Source organism: Notechis scutatus, chromosome 4 (assembly GCF_049901735.1).
Source record: "Notechis scutatus isolate UNSWTSFEM ecotype Mainland chromosome 4, rNotScu1.2, whole genome shotgun sequence".
Lineage (NCBI taxonomy): Eukaryota > Metazoa > Chordata > Lepidosauria > Squamata > Elapidae > Notechis > Notechis scutatus.
This window is the reverse complement of record NC_142012.1, coordinates 59,090,609-59,105,397: the sequence shown is the minus strand read 5'-3', so window position 1 is coordinate 59,105,397 and position 14,789 is coordinate 59,090,609. Positions and strand designations below refer to the sequence as shown.

Sequence of the window (14,789 nt, the reverse complement as noted above, 5' to 3'; positions counted from 1 at the left end):
AAAGGCACTGAAAGGCATTCTGTGAATCAGTGGGCAAATGTAGCGAAGCCAAAATTGTTTGCAATGCTAGAAAGGCATCAAGAAGGATGTAAAATTTCCTTGTTTTTTCCCCCCTTGTTTTACATGTCTTCATTCTATGTACACTGCTCAAAAAAATAAAGGGAACACAAAAATAAGACATCCTAGATCTGAATGAATGAAATATTCTTATTAAATACTTTGTTCATTACATAGTTGAATGTGCTGACAACAAAATCACACAAAAATTATCAATGGAAATCAAATTTAGGAACCCATGGAGGTCTGGATTTGGAGTTACACTCAAAATGAAAGTGGAAAAAAACACTACAGGCTGATCCAACTTTGATGTAACGTCCTTAAAACAAGTCAAAATGAGGCTCAGTAGTGTGTGTGGCCTCCACGTGCCTGTATGACCTTCCTACAACGCCTGGGCATGCTCCTGATGAGGTGGCGGATGGTCTCCTGAGGGATCTCCTCCCACACCTGGACTAAAGCATCCCCCAACTCCTGGACAGTCTGTGGTACAATGTGGCGTTGGTGGATGGAGCGAGACATGATATCCCAGATGTGCTCCATTGGATTCAGGTCTGGGGAACAGGCGGGCCAGTCCATAGCATCAATGCCTTCGTCTTGCAGGAACTGCTGACACACTCCAGCCACATGAGGTCTAGCATTGTCGTGCATTAGGACGAACCCAGGGCCAACTGCACCAGCATATGGTCTCAGAAGGGGTCTGAGGATCTCATCTCAGTACCTAATGGCAGTCAGGCTACCTCTGGCAAGCACATGGGGGGCTGTGCAACCCCCTACTAGTCCCCCCTAGTAAAGAGAAGGACTAGGGGAGACATGATAGCAGTCTTCCAATATTTGAGGGCCTGCCACAGGGAGAAAGGGGTCAGGCTTTTTTCTAAAGCGCCTGTAGGCCAGACAAAGAATAATGGATGGAAACTGAACAAGGAGAGATTCAACCTGGAAATAAGGAGAAACTTTCTGACAGTGAGAACAATCAACCAATGGAACAGCTTGCCCTTGGAAGTTGTGGGAACATCATCACTTGAGACTTTCAAGAAGAGATTGGACTCCCATTTGTCAGAAATGGTGTAGGGTTTCCCGCTTGGGTGGGGGGGGTTGGACTAGATCAGTGATCCCCAACCTTTCTTATGCCGTGGCCCGGTATCCCCAACCTTTTTTATGGCGCGTCCCGGTACCGGCATTAGCTGGGCGCCGCCATCTTTTTGATGAAAAAGTGCTTCCGGTGACCTCACCGGAAGCACTTTTTCATCAAAAAGATGGCGGCGCCAGCGTCGGTGAGCTTTTCCGGGTAGAAATGGCTTTCTACCCGGAAAAGCTCACCGAAAGCTACGCCGCTTCTTTTTTGATGAAAAAGTGCTTCCAGTGAGCTTTCTACCCGGAAAAGCTCACCGGAAGCACTTTTCATCAAAAAAAGATGGCGGCGCCCAGCAAACCAGCGGCCCGGTAGGACTTGTTCCACGGACCAGTACCGGTCCGTGGACCGGTGGTTGGGGACCCCTGGACTAGATGACCTACAAGGTCCCTTCCAACTCTGATTATCTGTTAGCTTGAAACATCCACATTTAAAACTACACAATATGCTTGCTACTTCTCACTCTTTTTATGGTCTTCATATAATATTGCTAAAAATGAAAAGCAGTGGCATGGAGGGTAATCCACCACAATAAATTGTTAATTGAGAATTCCGTTGAGTGCATACTGATACAAATAAAAGGAAAGAGGAATATTGCAGATAAGTGATTTTTGGGTGATGTTGATATGGGTCAAGTATTGGAAAAGATAGAGAATGAAGTAAAACATTAAGGGATGTGAGGAGCTGCAATTTTGAGGAGAAAGATCAGGAGGACAAAGGGACCGAAATTAGGAAGAATGAGAATGGTGGCATTTGTGATTGAAGAAGAAGCAGAGTATAAAATTAAGGGGGAAAAAACCCCAGCATCTAGCATTATCATTTATCCCTTCTTTAAGGAATAAAAAAAGCTAGGAAAGAATCAGTGATATCTCTTCTTCATTGTCAAACTCGATTTCATTGAGGGATGCATCAGAGTTGTGTTTGACTTTGGGGGGGCATGGCTGGGGTAGGCATGGCCAGGGTGGGCGTGGCCAGCATGACATCACTCGGGGGCACCTGTGGTGGCCAAGTACTAAGGCAGGGCTTCCCTCAGACCCTCCCTCCTTTTCATTATTATCTCCTTTTCTTCCTTCCATCCTTCCTTTCCTTTCCTTCCCTCTCCATTCTTCTTCCTTCCCCTCTTTCCTTATTTTTCCTCCCTTGCTCTCTTCCCATATTCCCATCTAATTCTTTGTCTTTCCCTTTTCCCTTTCTCTTTCCCTGTCCCTTCCTGCAGGCTCAAATGCAAAAGGGGAAACATCTCTCCTTTTGTTTTATTTTTAGTTTGTTTTGCTAGCCCTCTGCCAGCGAAAATGGAGTTCGGGGTGGCCACGGGTGGCCTACCTGAGCTTCATTTTTGGCTGCAATGGCCACCTGCAACTCTCTACCTGCAAAAATAGGGACCAGCTTTGGGGGGGGGGGGTGTTTTTACTGGCAGAGGGCTGCAGGAGGCCATCGCTGCTGAAAACAGGGCACCGGTGTCATGCCCCTGTTGGAATCTGATTTCAAGAGGGAGGCTGAGCAGCTGACAGGGAGTGGGAGTGTGGCTCCGGTGGCTGTGGAAGAAACTGGGGAAGGGCAAAGTCCGGCAGGGCAGAGCAGGGAAGAGGTAGAGCAAGGCAGAGGGAATTCAGAGGAAGAAGCCCACCCCCTCTTCGTCCTAGGGCAAGCAGGGAGGAATGGAGAAGGGAGCAATGTGAGTTGCGTGGCTTATGGGGGAGGAACGAGCCCTGATTCCCTTCATTAGCTACAGCTGGGAACACTGTTTAAAAAGGGAAGCAATTCTTGGGAAGCAAATTGTGAGTTATCTTTTATAGTCGAGGCTTATCTGGGTTCCTGGCGTCTTCCCAACTGTGTGTGTTTTGTTGGCCTTTGAAGTCTGCAATTCCTTATTCTGCCCTGCCCAGTTAATTGCTTCAGTGTGGTTTGTGTGGATTTTTATTTATATAAAAATAGTTTATAGTTTATATGTACTTTTTTTTTCGGACTGAATTTCCTCCACTTAAAGACTGTTCTTGGGAGAGTTTTTTCTCCAGCCAAAAGCAACTGGACATTGGGGGCAAAGTTGGAAGTATTAAAGGGACTTTTCTTACTTATGTGACTGTGTTGCCTTTGTGCCATGCCCCAGGTCATCACAACCGGGGTGCATGTGAACCCCACACCTCGAGCTCCATTTTCACCGGCAGAGGCACCACAGGCTGGTCCTTTGCTGTTTCCAGGCCGGCCCTTCAGGTCCAATCTAAGCACCCTGCAGGCTGAATCCGGCCCCACAGGCCTTGAGTTTGACACCTCTGTTCTAGAGCTTCAGCAGACTTCTGATGAAATATATTACCCAGAAGTAAAATCAGTGCTGGGACTTGTTTGACTAAGTCTCAGCATAGAACAGGAAGGGGTGTGAATATTGACTTGACTTGATATGGATTTGAATGCACCTCAGACTTTTTTTCTTTTTCTTTTGGTCAGTTTTTAACATTGTATCGAATGAGAAACAATGTGGAGGGATAGAATAAAATCAAAAGACTCAGGCCAAAAGTGACCACGTATATGAATCCTGTCAGGATGCATTGCTGCTGAATATTTTGAATTGTGAAATTGCCCTTTCCTGATCTTTCAAGGTAGAATGAAAACCTTTCCCTTCCAGTCCAATTTTGACCCAGGTTCTGTTGGGAGTTAAGCATTTAGGATACTTGGGCTACCTGGGATAGCGTAATGGAGATAATTAGACTATTAAAAATAATATGCCGAAGATCTCTGTAGTAGAGTTTTGCTTCCATCATTCTAAGCTTGAAAGCATAAAAGAGTAAAGATTTTTCTGTTTTATCTTTTTAGATTTTTGCCATTTACTAAGCCCACCCTGTTTTACTGAGGAGGATAAATACAGTTTGGAAGCTCTCCGAACAATTCATAAACAGATGGATGATGACAAAGATGGTGGCATCGAAGTAGAAGAAAGCGATGAGGTTGGTATGAACATATGTTAGTTTTATGTCACATATTCCCATTTAAATGCATAGCTGTGCTATTTCACCTAATATTGGCAGACGAATTAGAAGAAGAAGAAGAAAACACACCAAAACCTTCACTTGGCATTTTGGAGGATTTGCATTCCCCAAGAAAGCAGATGACAGATTTAAGACAAATCTTGGAGTTAATTGTGCTTAGATATTTCTGCTTACAAGTGTAGCTTTGCATACTGAAAGACAAACAGCGTGTGAAATTGGAATCCAGATGGTCACGCCCTGACCTCGTTTTCTGTACATGCACAGGGGAAAAGCAAGGCTGTGGCACATGGATTTTTTATGTTGTTCCTCATCATTTACTGTTCTTAGCAGGTCTGTCTCTTGGTAATTAGGGAAGGACTCTATCAATCACACTCATTAAATTCGGGACCCTCAAATGTTTTCATTTTTTGTGTGTTACATGTATTTTCTGTTTTTTTGGTGTTTCTGACACTAGCTTTTTAAAACTCCTGTTTGAACAAGTGGCTTAATAGGAAAGCTATTTTTCTTCACCCTGGTTCAATTTAGTAAAGATCGGGAAAGTTTAAAAAAAAACGGCAGGACAGAAAAATGAATAGTCTCACTCATCTTGAATGGTCGTTTAGCACTATTAATGTGTTCTTTTTAGCAAACATGTTTAGTAGCCTGGTTCAACAATTCCAGCTTTCCCCCTCCCTCCCCCGGTCTTCCTCATCTATTATCACCATAGAGAAACTAATAAATTAATGTAATTTAGTAAAATGTAGACTGCCCTAAGATAGGAACAGTATACAGACATGTGAGAAAACGTGTATTTTGGTTTGTGCTGATTTCATGCAGAAGTAGGATTTTTAGCGATGCCTTTTCAGATGCACTCACAGAATGAGTGCCATCAAGATGGGTGAAGTGATTCTGAAGTAAAGCTGCACAATGAAGAGCCTTTCTAGGTGATGATAATCAGTTGTGTGGCCACTGTATTCTCTTAATAGATGTAGCGTCCACACATTGCAGAAGTCCAGACTTGTGGTGGCAAAGCTACTTGGTGTTCCCACCACAGAAGGTCCTGCTAAGTTTGCCACAGCTGACAGACTGTCACTCTGTGGTTTACCAACAGCGAAGGGTTTTCACTGGTTGCTTCTGCTTTCTGAAATACTTTTCCTGCTTAAATGTGTGAAGTGCCTGTTGTGACATCTTTTAGAATCTTCCCTGTGTGAACTTTTTGAAGGTAAATATTATTGATAAATGTGTTTTTCATTGCCTTTTTTCTTTTTCTTTTTCATATACACTCCATCCATCCATCCATCCAACCATCCATCCATCCATCCATCATCTATCTATCTATCTATCTTTTACTGTAATTTCTCAATGTGTTTTAATAGCTTTTTGTTTGTAAATTGTCTTGAGATGTGGTTACATAGTAATCGATATAGAAGAACTAGAGTCAATACATCCATTTTTTTCCCCCTTAAGAAGGGAAAGGAAATACTCTATATCCTATATATGGGACCTTTTATATTAATTGGGCAGCATGTGAATTTGTTAAATTCACATGCTGCCCAATTCCCAGCAACTCTGGTTCTTTGTTGTAGATTGCAAGGAATTCAAATATATTGATGGGCCTGTGGTGATCTCATTTTTTCCTCTTTCTTTATCACGTGAGCTTGCAATATTCTTCCAAAGGATATACAAAGGAACTAGAAAGGAAAAGAAAAGTATGTTCTTCGTCTTTTTAGTGTGTAGGATGTACAGTTTTATGTAAGGAAGGAAATTCAGTCCAGAAAAATTAACCCCTTTTCAAAAACCTACTTCCTGTTCAGTTAATGGATGCCTGAAATGATTAATAAGGAACATTATTTAATCTTGTGATCAGTGTTGATATGGGAGTGGCTGGAAAAACTCTAGTTACTTTTCAGTAGGCTTAGTCTAGTCAGAAAAAAAAAGGTTGTGACATTACAGAATATAGTCTCACTACAAAATATAATGGTAATTCATTTCCAGAAGGAAGCAGTGTCTTTATGTGTCGCTATAATGACGTATAGTCTAGTGCCAAAATGCATAGTGCGTAGTGATGTTACTTTTTAGCTAACAGACACGTTTGCAATTCGAGCATGCTCCTAGCTTTGAATCAGAGTGATTCAGCTGAATTTGAGGAAGGGAAATCGGCCTGTTCTTGAAAATGTTGGGTTTTTTTCCTCCAAAGAACCAGTGATGATAATCAGGAAACTTCTGGCTTTGACTGGAATGGGTTGAATGGAAGGAAGAAGCATCAGTTGATAGCTAATCTGAGGATAGCAATTGTTGCAGGAACAGCTGGACAAGTTAGCTGCCTTCTTGTCTCTGAATGCAGAAATTTGGAAGGGTCTGAATTATCCTGGAATCACAGACCATCTCCTCCTCCCTCTCTATTTCTAACAGTAAAGCACACTGATGGTTTGAATTAGAAATCTAGTGATGAAGAGGGAGGGGGTGGGAAAGGAAGAAGCAGACTTCCTAGAATGATTGAAATTGTATAGAATAGAGAATAACAGAGTTGGAAGGGACCTTGGAGGTCTTCTAGTCCAACCCCCTGCTTAAACAGGAGACCGTATACCATTCCAGAAAATGATTGTCCAATCCCTCCTTAAAAGCATCCAATGATGGAGCACACAGAACTTCTGAAGACAAGCTATTCCACTGGTTGATTGTTCTTACTGTCAGGACATTTCTCCTTAGTTCTAGGTTGCTTCTCTGCTTGGTTAGTTTCCACCCATTGCTTCTTGTCCTTCCTTCAGGTGCTTTGGAGAATAACTTGACTCCCTCTTCTTTGTGGCAGCCCCTGATATATTGGATCTCTGCTATCATGTCACTCCTAGTCCTTCTTTTCATTAAACTAGACATACCCAATTCCAGCAACTGTTCTTTGTATATTTTAGCCTCCAGTCCCCTAATAATCTTCGTTGCTCTTCTCTACACTCTTTGTAGAGTCACAATATCTTTTTTTATATCATGGTGACCAAAATTGTATTCCAAGTGTGGTCTTACCAAGGCATTATAAAGCGGTATTAACACTTCATGCAATCTTGATTCTATCCCTCTAATTCAACGGGATGGAAAAGCAGCAGGAAATTCACCAAGTTAGAAATACATTTCCAAGATGAGTCTTGACCGCTGCAACCAACCATTATGATTTTTTTGTTTAAATTCTTGGTGGCCTATCCCCTTGGTTGTCAGAATATCAGCCATTGAGCTTTTAAAATCCTGATGTATGCCTTGGGTCTTGTTTTCATTTCCTGTTTGTTTCTTCTCTCCCTCTGTTTGTGTGATCCTCTGAGCTTTCAATCTTGGGCAACTTATTTAACTACACTATGTGCTTTCTGCTACCTGGTGGCAAGGCTTGGGCAGTGGCATTCAACCTTGGCCAGAACAGCAAGGGAATTCTATATTTAGTAACCTGAAGCAAAGATTATTAGAGAAGCAGAAGGCGAGATAACTTTCTCCTCAGATTTTTCAGTTCCGGCTTTTGTCCAAACTTTCGTCTTTAAACATTCTTTTTGCTGTAGCTTTTAATGGTCCCATTTATTCACTTGCCTCCGATAAGCTATGGTTTATCTCCAGGATGCTAAACTTAGAGATGATGCAGGAAGGCTGCAGTTGATATGAATGTTGCATGGGCTACCGAGTGCCTTGCCCTCACCGAATACAGCAGACTCGGTGAAATGAAGAAGAAGGGTGTCAATTGCTCAGCTGCTTCTGCTCCTCTGCATCGAGGGCATCTTGGGTTACAAGAAGGGCATCAAGACTGTGCCCATCTCCTCGGTATGAGGAAAAACACTCTGGGCTAAATCAGAGTTGAAATGGGGGGTGAGAATGCAACTCCTGTATATTTTCCTCATTTCATGAATGGCTGGAGATTTGTGGCAGTTACAGATGTATAAATAGAAGGGCTTGGATCATTTAGCCTTTGAAGGGCTTTTCTAATTGCTTTTAAGGTCTATCTATGGAGATTCTTAGTCATCCAGGTCATATTGTCCCAAAGGTGCTTTTTTTTCTTTTCAAAGGGGCAACTGGACTTTCTGGGTTTTCCTTGAAGGTGTTTCGCTTCTCATCCAGGAAGCTTCTTCCGTTCTGACTGAAATTTCTTGGATAAGAAACAAAATGACTTCAAGGAAAAACAAAGTTCCAGTTGCCTTTGGGGCAAAAAAAACACCTTTGGGATGCTTTAAAGGTTTGTGTATGTGTAGGTGTGCATTTTTCTTCTGCATTAGGAAGCAGGGCGTTTTTAATAGAATTGTATTGCTTTCCAAATAACAACAGAAAAAGAAGAAGAAAACAAAAAAAATGCAAAAGTACACACATAATAAAAAAACATAGCAAATTTTGAAAAGATAAGTGTACAGCAGGAAAAAAAGCCCTATAAAGTTTAATATGCTATTACAACAACAACTAAAGAGACGCGGTGGCTCAGAGGCTAAGATGCTGAGCTTGTTAATCAGAAAGGTCGGCAATTCAGCGGTTCGAATCCCTAGCACTGCGTAATGGAGTGAGCTCCCGTTACTTGGCCCATCTGCCAACCTAACAGTTCGAAAGCATGTAAAAATGCAAGTAGAAAAATAGGGACCCCTTTGGTGGGAAGGTAACAGTGTTCCGTGCACCTTGGGTGTTTAGTCATGCCGGCCACATGACCACGGAGACGTCTTCGGACAACGCTGGCTCTTCGGCTTTGTAACGGAGATGAGCACACTGCCCCCTAGAGCCAGAAATGACTAGCATGTTTCTGCGAGGGGAACCTTTACCTTTACCTTACAAGAACAATTGCAATTCTATAATTATCTAATGTAAACCTTTATACACACAATCATAACTTCTCCTCTAGCTTCCTTCCCCTGGCTTGGCCAGTCCCTCTCCTGACATCAAATTAGAAAATTTAAATGAACACCAATTGTGTGCTTCCAGTGTTTAATACTTGCCATAGGTAAGCTCAATGAAACTGCTCCAGATTTGGAAAATTACCTCTTTCCTCATGAATTTGATATTTTTTACAAATATTCTTGGAACCGTATTACTCTATAAGATTTTTCAAAACAAAGTGGTTTTTTTCTGAAAACAAGAATTCCTCTCAGAATATAAATTAATTGGAGAATAATATTCATTTTGACACTGTTGGCTGTTCCCTTAAGGTTGTTGACTGTTCCTTTAAGGATGAGGTTTAATGACTCCCATCTCTCCATATTTGAAGGAATCTCTTTATATCTTTTATCTATTAATTTATTATTAAATTTGTTTGCCATCCGTCTCACCGGAAGGTGATTTTATTTGTATGTTGCTAGCTCAGTCGGCATCTTTTATACCTATATATTTAATAGATTTGGTACAAAAGTGGAATTGATGTTCCTTTCAGTGAACAGAGAAGCAATTTTTTTACTTACTGGCCTCAACTCCTATTCGGACCGACTTATAGAATATCCTGCTGTTTTATTCAAAGCATCTACCATTTGCATCACCACAGGCATTAAAAGAGTGAAATTTAGAAATCAACAAAATGATTGCCATCAGCAGAGGAAAGCAGTTTGTGTTCAACTGAATTGTCTACAGGTAGTCCTCAACTTAATGAGACCTTAATTGGGTGGATTTGATTGAAATGAAGCTAATTTAAATCATGATTTAAATCACATGATTTAAATCACTAGTAAAAAGGATTGCTTTAAATCAACTCGGTTTAAATCATAATTTTTAAAGAGCAACTGTCATCTCTGTCCCGCAGCAGCTTCTCCTCTGACCCGCTGTTGACTCACTGACAATCCCATTCACTTTAATGGGACGCCTGGTGATGTAGCAGTGACACAAGGTGAGGGATGTGGCAGGCAGCAGGTGAGTGAATGCTGCCATGATGGATCTGAAATGACAAGTGCTGTTTTCAAATGTAAGGACTCATTCTTGCTGGTAGATTAGAATCTTTAGTATTATTATTTGCAAACAGAATGAAGGTTTCCTATTTAGCTTGCAGAGGTTGGATTCATTGAATGAGTTTGCCAAAAATGTAAACATTACAGAATATACACAGTGGTTCTGTGGGCATGGCAGAGGAAGGATACTGTAAAATCTCCAGTCAGAGATGGTATTTGCCGGTTCTCTGAACTACTCAAAATTTCCGCTACTGGTTCTCCAGAACTGGTCAGAACCTGCTGAATACCACCTCTGAATATACAGCCTCATACTACCTAAGTAAGCTCCATTTCATGCTGAATAAACTAAATTATTACCATATCTTAAATAGAAAACTATCTTTAGATAGATTTTTTTTTACTCCAAAAGCATTTTATTAAAATAAAATTGATAAAAATCTAAAAAAATCTGATTTAAAATTTTAAAAATCTGATGTTTTTTATGTTTTTTTAAAAAATCATCGATTTTATCCACTGTGATTGAGATCTAAATTTCGCTTGCTACACGACACAGTTGTGAAGTGAATGTTGCTCTATTTTATGACCTTTCTTGCCACAATTGTTAAGCAAATCACTGCAGACGGTTGTAAAATAAAATATGGTTTCCCCATTGACTTCGCCTGTCAGAAGGTCTCAAGAAAGGATCACATGACTCCAGGATACCGCGACTGTCATAAATACGGGTTAGTTGCCAAGCAACTGAATTTTGACCGTGTGACCAAGAGTTGAAAAATGGTCATAAGTCACCTTTTTCAGTTCTGTTATAACTTCAAATGATCACTAAATGAACTGTTATAAGTCGAGGACTACCTATATTACTCTGCAAATCCCTCAACCTTGTCCACTAGCACAAGTCTACACAAATGTCAAAAAGCAAGGATGAAAATGGACATTCTTGTCTAATTCCTCTAAATAATTGGGAAAGCGTCAGAGAACATACTGCTAACCTTTATTTTATTTGACTCATGTAATAATCTTGATCCATTTTATGAATTTCAAAAGAAATCCAACCTGTTTAATACAACAAACAAGGTTTTTTCCACCTCTAATGACAGTGCTTACTCAAATCTATTAAATCTACGATTAACCTATGATATTGTCTGCTGCTTGTCTAGTTTTTTGTTTAAACACCCTTGATAGTGTACAGTAACACTTGCTGTAATTTGTCAGCACTCCTGTTAAAATCTGTATGTCAACCTGAATCAATGGATCAATAATTAGCATGCTGTCTATAATTTTAATCTGATTTTGGGTATTATTGTAATATAAGTCTGATTAAATGCCTCTGTTAATATTCTCTGATCAAATACCTCATCATGCAATTGACAGTATTTTGGGAACATACATATTTTATACCGCTGTATAAGAAGAAATCCATCCAATCCTTGTGTTTTCCCATTAGCCAATTTTTATAATTATTTGTTTAAATCTCTGCCTCAGAAACTGGGGCAGATAAAGGTTCTTTTTGTGTATCGTTTAATAGTGATAAGTTTATATTATTTAGAAAGGCCTCTAGAGTCTAGACTCTCATCTGATATATTGTGGTTCTGTATGATTTTTTTTAAACAACGATGACATATTCTTTGAAGTGTAAGTAACATTGACTTCTAATAATTAGAATCTTTGCCCTTTCTTTTGCTTTAAATGATTAGCCCAAATCCTACAAGATCTTTCACCATTCTCTAGTATCTCTGTTGTAAATATGTTAACATGAAGTCTCTCTTCTGTGATATTATAGTATTTAGTTTGTATTTCTTTGGTACTTTGCTTGCCAATCTTTGTTCAAGAGCTACTGCTGGTAAAGGCAAGCATGAGCATATGTTCATTTTAATATACGTTTTAACATATGCTCATCTTAAGTTGAAGCCAAAAAGTTTGTTTCATATTGCAGATCTCATTTGGAAATTTCAGTATACTGGAAGTATTCCTGCAGTATGATTCTAATTTTTTTTAAATAAAATTTTTCCCTGAACTTTTTAATTTAAAGTTTTGAATTACATTAATTCCTTTTACTTGACATTCAAGAATATATTGTGATACATAAGAAACATATGTTACATATTTGTATTGCTGTGAATAATTCATTTCAAATTTCTTGCAAGTATAGGAGAACCAAATGTAGAAATGTTATTTCTGCCCAGAAAGGGCTAAATTTTATGCAGAAGTCCTTGACTCATGACCAAAAATGAGCCCCAAATTCTGTAGCTGAGCAGGACAGTGAGTTTTGCCCCATTTTACAACGTTTCTTGCCACAGTTGTTAAGTGAATTAGACGTTAAATTAGCAGATGTTAAAATAGTAACAGTGAATCTGGCTTTTCCATTGACTTTGCTTCTCAAAGGACAATCACATTCATCTCAGTTAAATACATGCCAGTTGCCAAACATCCAAATTTTGATCATGTGACCACGAGGAGGCCACAAAATGGACCCAAGTGGGAAAAACAGTTGTAAGTCGCTTTTTGCAATGCTGTTGTTATTTTGAACAGTAACTCAATGAGTGATTGTAAATTAAGGACAACCGGTACAATAGTTTAAATTTTGTAGATCTGAAATAGCTATTGCTATTCTTATTCCTATTTGTTTAGCACCATTGTAAGTTTGAACCATCACTGGAAAATGGCCATTAAGCAAATGTAATGCAGTTTGAACAGCAGGAAAGCAGAATGCTCAAAGAAGTTCATGCTGGTTGATCGCCATCTTTCTTCATCCCGACAGTGTTATTACCTGGAGCAAGAAATTAGCTCAAAACTGTGAATATCAAACTGATCAGAACATATTTTATTTGCCCGTCATTCAAAATGGCGCCCAGGCTGAACCCGATGCAAGTGGCATTCTCAGCAGTGTGATTCGCATGGACTGTATGGGAGTGGGTTGAAGGTTCTGTTTTATTACCCATGATGGTAACTACTGAAAATTACTCTTGACAGGTGTGTTACGTTGCAGTGTTGGCAGAAAAGTACACATCCTTTGCAGCTGTTACTAGCCTACGCAATGATCTAAAAAAAGATCCTGATCTGTATTGATCAGTTTGATTTGATCCAAGGCCTTTTCCTTTTCTCATTTATGCTGTTTTCCCAGCTATTGATTCAGAGGAATGGCAGCAACCTGGTCAGATGACATAAGCTGTAGCACGTTACTGATTGACCAATTTGTCCTCTCAGGAACTTGTTTTTCACAATAAATGGACGAGTGCATAATGTTTTTGACTCATTGGGTTCTCTGTGTAGTTTTAGGTCTTCTGTAGAGAGAGCACAGCACATTTTCAATATACAGAAATACTGAAAATTCACTTTTAATACTGAGTGTTGGAATTCACAAATTTTCCAGTACTGCTATATATAGGCTCTGTTGATGTTTCTGTACCTTAATGGCATGTTTTTGGGGACTATGCAGTGACCATGAGAACCCAGGAAAAGAAAGCAGGTGTTGATGTACGGGGTATGTATACTCAGACCTGTTCTGAAGCAGTTTTCCCGGTTCGAATTAAAAATGCTTTGTATTCTTGGTAAGCGAATGGGTTTATGCAGACACATATATTCACATATTTTAATGGCTCATCAGTGCAAACAATTGGGAGAAAATGTATTCAGGGTTGGTTTCAGTTGGGATTCCCTAGTTGTGAATAGTGTAGTCACATTTTTCCCTCTGTTCATGTGTTTATTCCATGTGATCTTTTTTGCATGATGATTTTAAATTCAGGGTCGGCTCTCTTTTTGGTATACGAGGGTAAGTTTCTAACTGGAGGCTTTGAATACTTCATATTCTCAAGTGACAGCGAATCTCGAGGATGTTGCATTCTCAAGGGCTTCTGAAGACCCCAGTTTATCCTTCTTTTTTTACAGGCTACCTGCCAAAGGAAGTACAGGCTTGCCAAATGAAAATAATGAACAAAAAGAAAATGTACTTAATGGCTATTGCAGTGCAGATGAAAATCCTAGCTTTAACAAGATCTTACTATATCAGAATATCAGAGTTGAAATGCACCTTGGAGGTCTTCTAATCCAGTGGTCGCCAAACAGCAGGCCGGGGACCACTGGTGGTCTGTGAGAAAATTTTGGTGGTCCACAGAGAAATGTCATCCCCAAAGCACCCCTCAAAACAATTAATCCAGGCTGTGCCAGAATACAAGGCTGTGCCGACCACATGGCCCATGGGAACACAAGGCTTGCATCACTTGCATTGCAAACAATATGAGGTAGTAAGGGGAGGGTGGAAAGGGCAGAGTGGGGAACTTGCCCCACTCGCCCCATGTACCTGGCTTGGCCACTGGGCTGCTTCTTTCTGCTTCTTTCTTCTGCTTTTGGTTGCACACAAGGAAAGCAGCAAAAGTCTTTCTTTCTCTCCCCCAAACTCCGCCAGAAATGAGTCTTTGGGACCCTGCAAGGCCTCCTGCTCCAAGAGGCTGCACCAGAGCGACAAGTCTCACAAAGACTCATTTCTGGCAGAGTTCGGGGGAGAGAAAGAAAGACTTCTGCTGCTTTCCTTGCATGAAGCTGAAAGTCTCTCTCTCTCCCCCCCCTGAGAAGGAGCTGGAGACGGTATCCTGCGATCCCAAATAAAGAATGATTGATCGGTAGAAAAACGGGGTGGGGAATTTTCCTGCAGACTTTTTGGGGGGATTTTCCCAGGGTCTCTGGTCCGCGGGATTTAAAATTATAAGTTTGGTGGTCTCTGAGGTCCAAAAGGTTGGCGACCCCTGTTCTAATCCAAACCCCTGCTTAAGA

At 40.4% G+C, this 14,789-nt stretch overlaps 1 protein-coding gene across 3 annotated transcripts in view; it reads left to right on the top strand.

Moving 5' to 3' along the window:
- Window positions 1-14,789, top strand: part of STIM2 (stromal interaction molecule 2) — a 94,038-nt gene that overhangs the window by 42,287 nt on the left and 36,962 nt on the right. For 2 of the 3 annotated variants that reach the window (XM_026687712.2, XM_087963505.1), the window contains exon 2: window positions 3,995-4,125. In XM_026687712.2, coding sequence (XP_026543497.1) covers window positions 3,995-4,125 — 131 coding nt within the window. Of the gene's footprint in view, window positions 1-3,994; window positions 4,126-13,293; window positions 13,504-14,789 lie in introns of those variants that run through there. The other variant, XM_087963506.1, reaches the window with a different exon arrangement.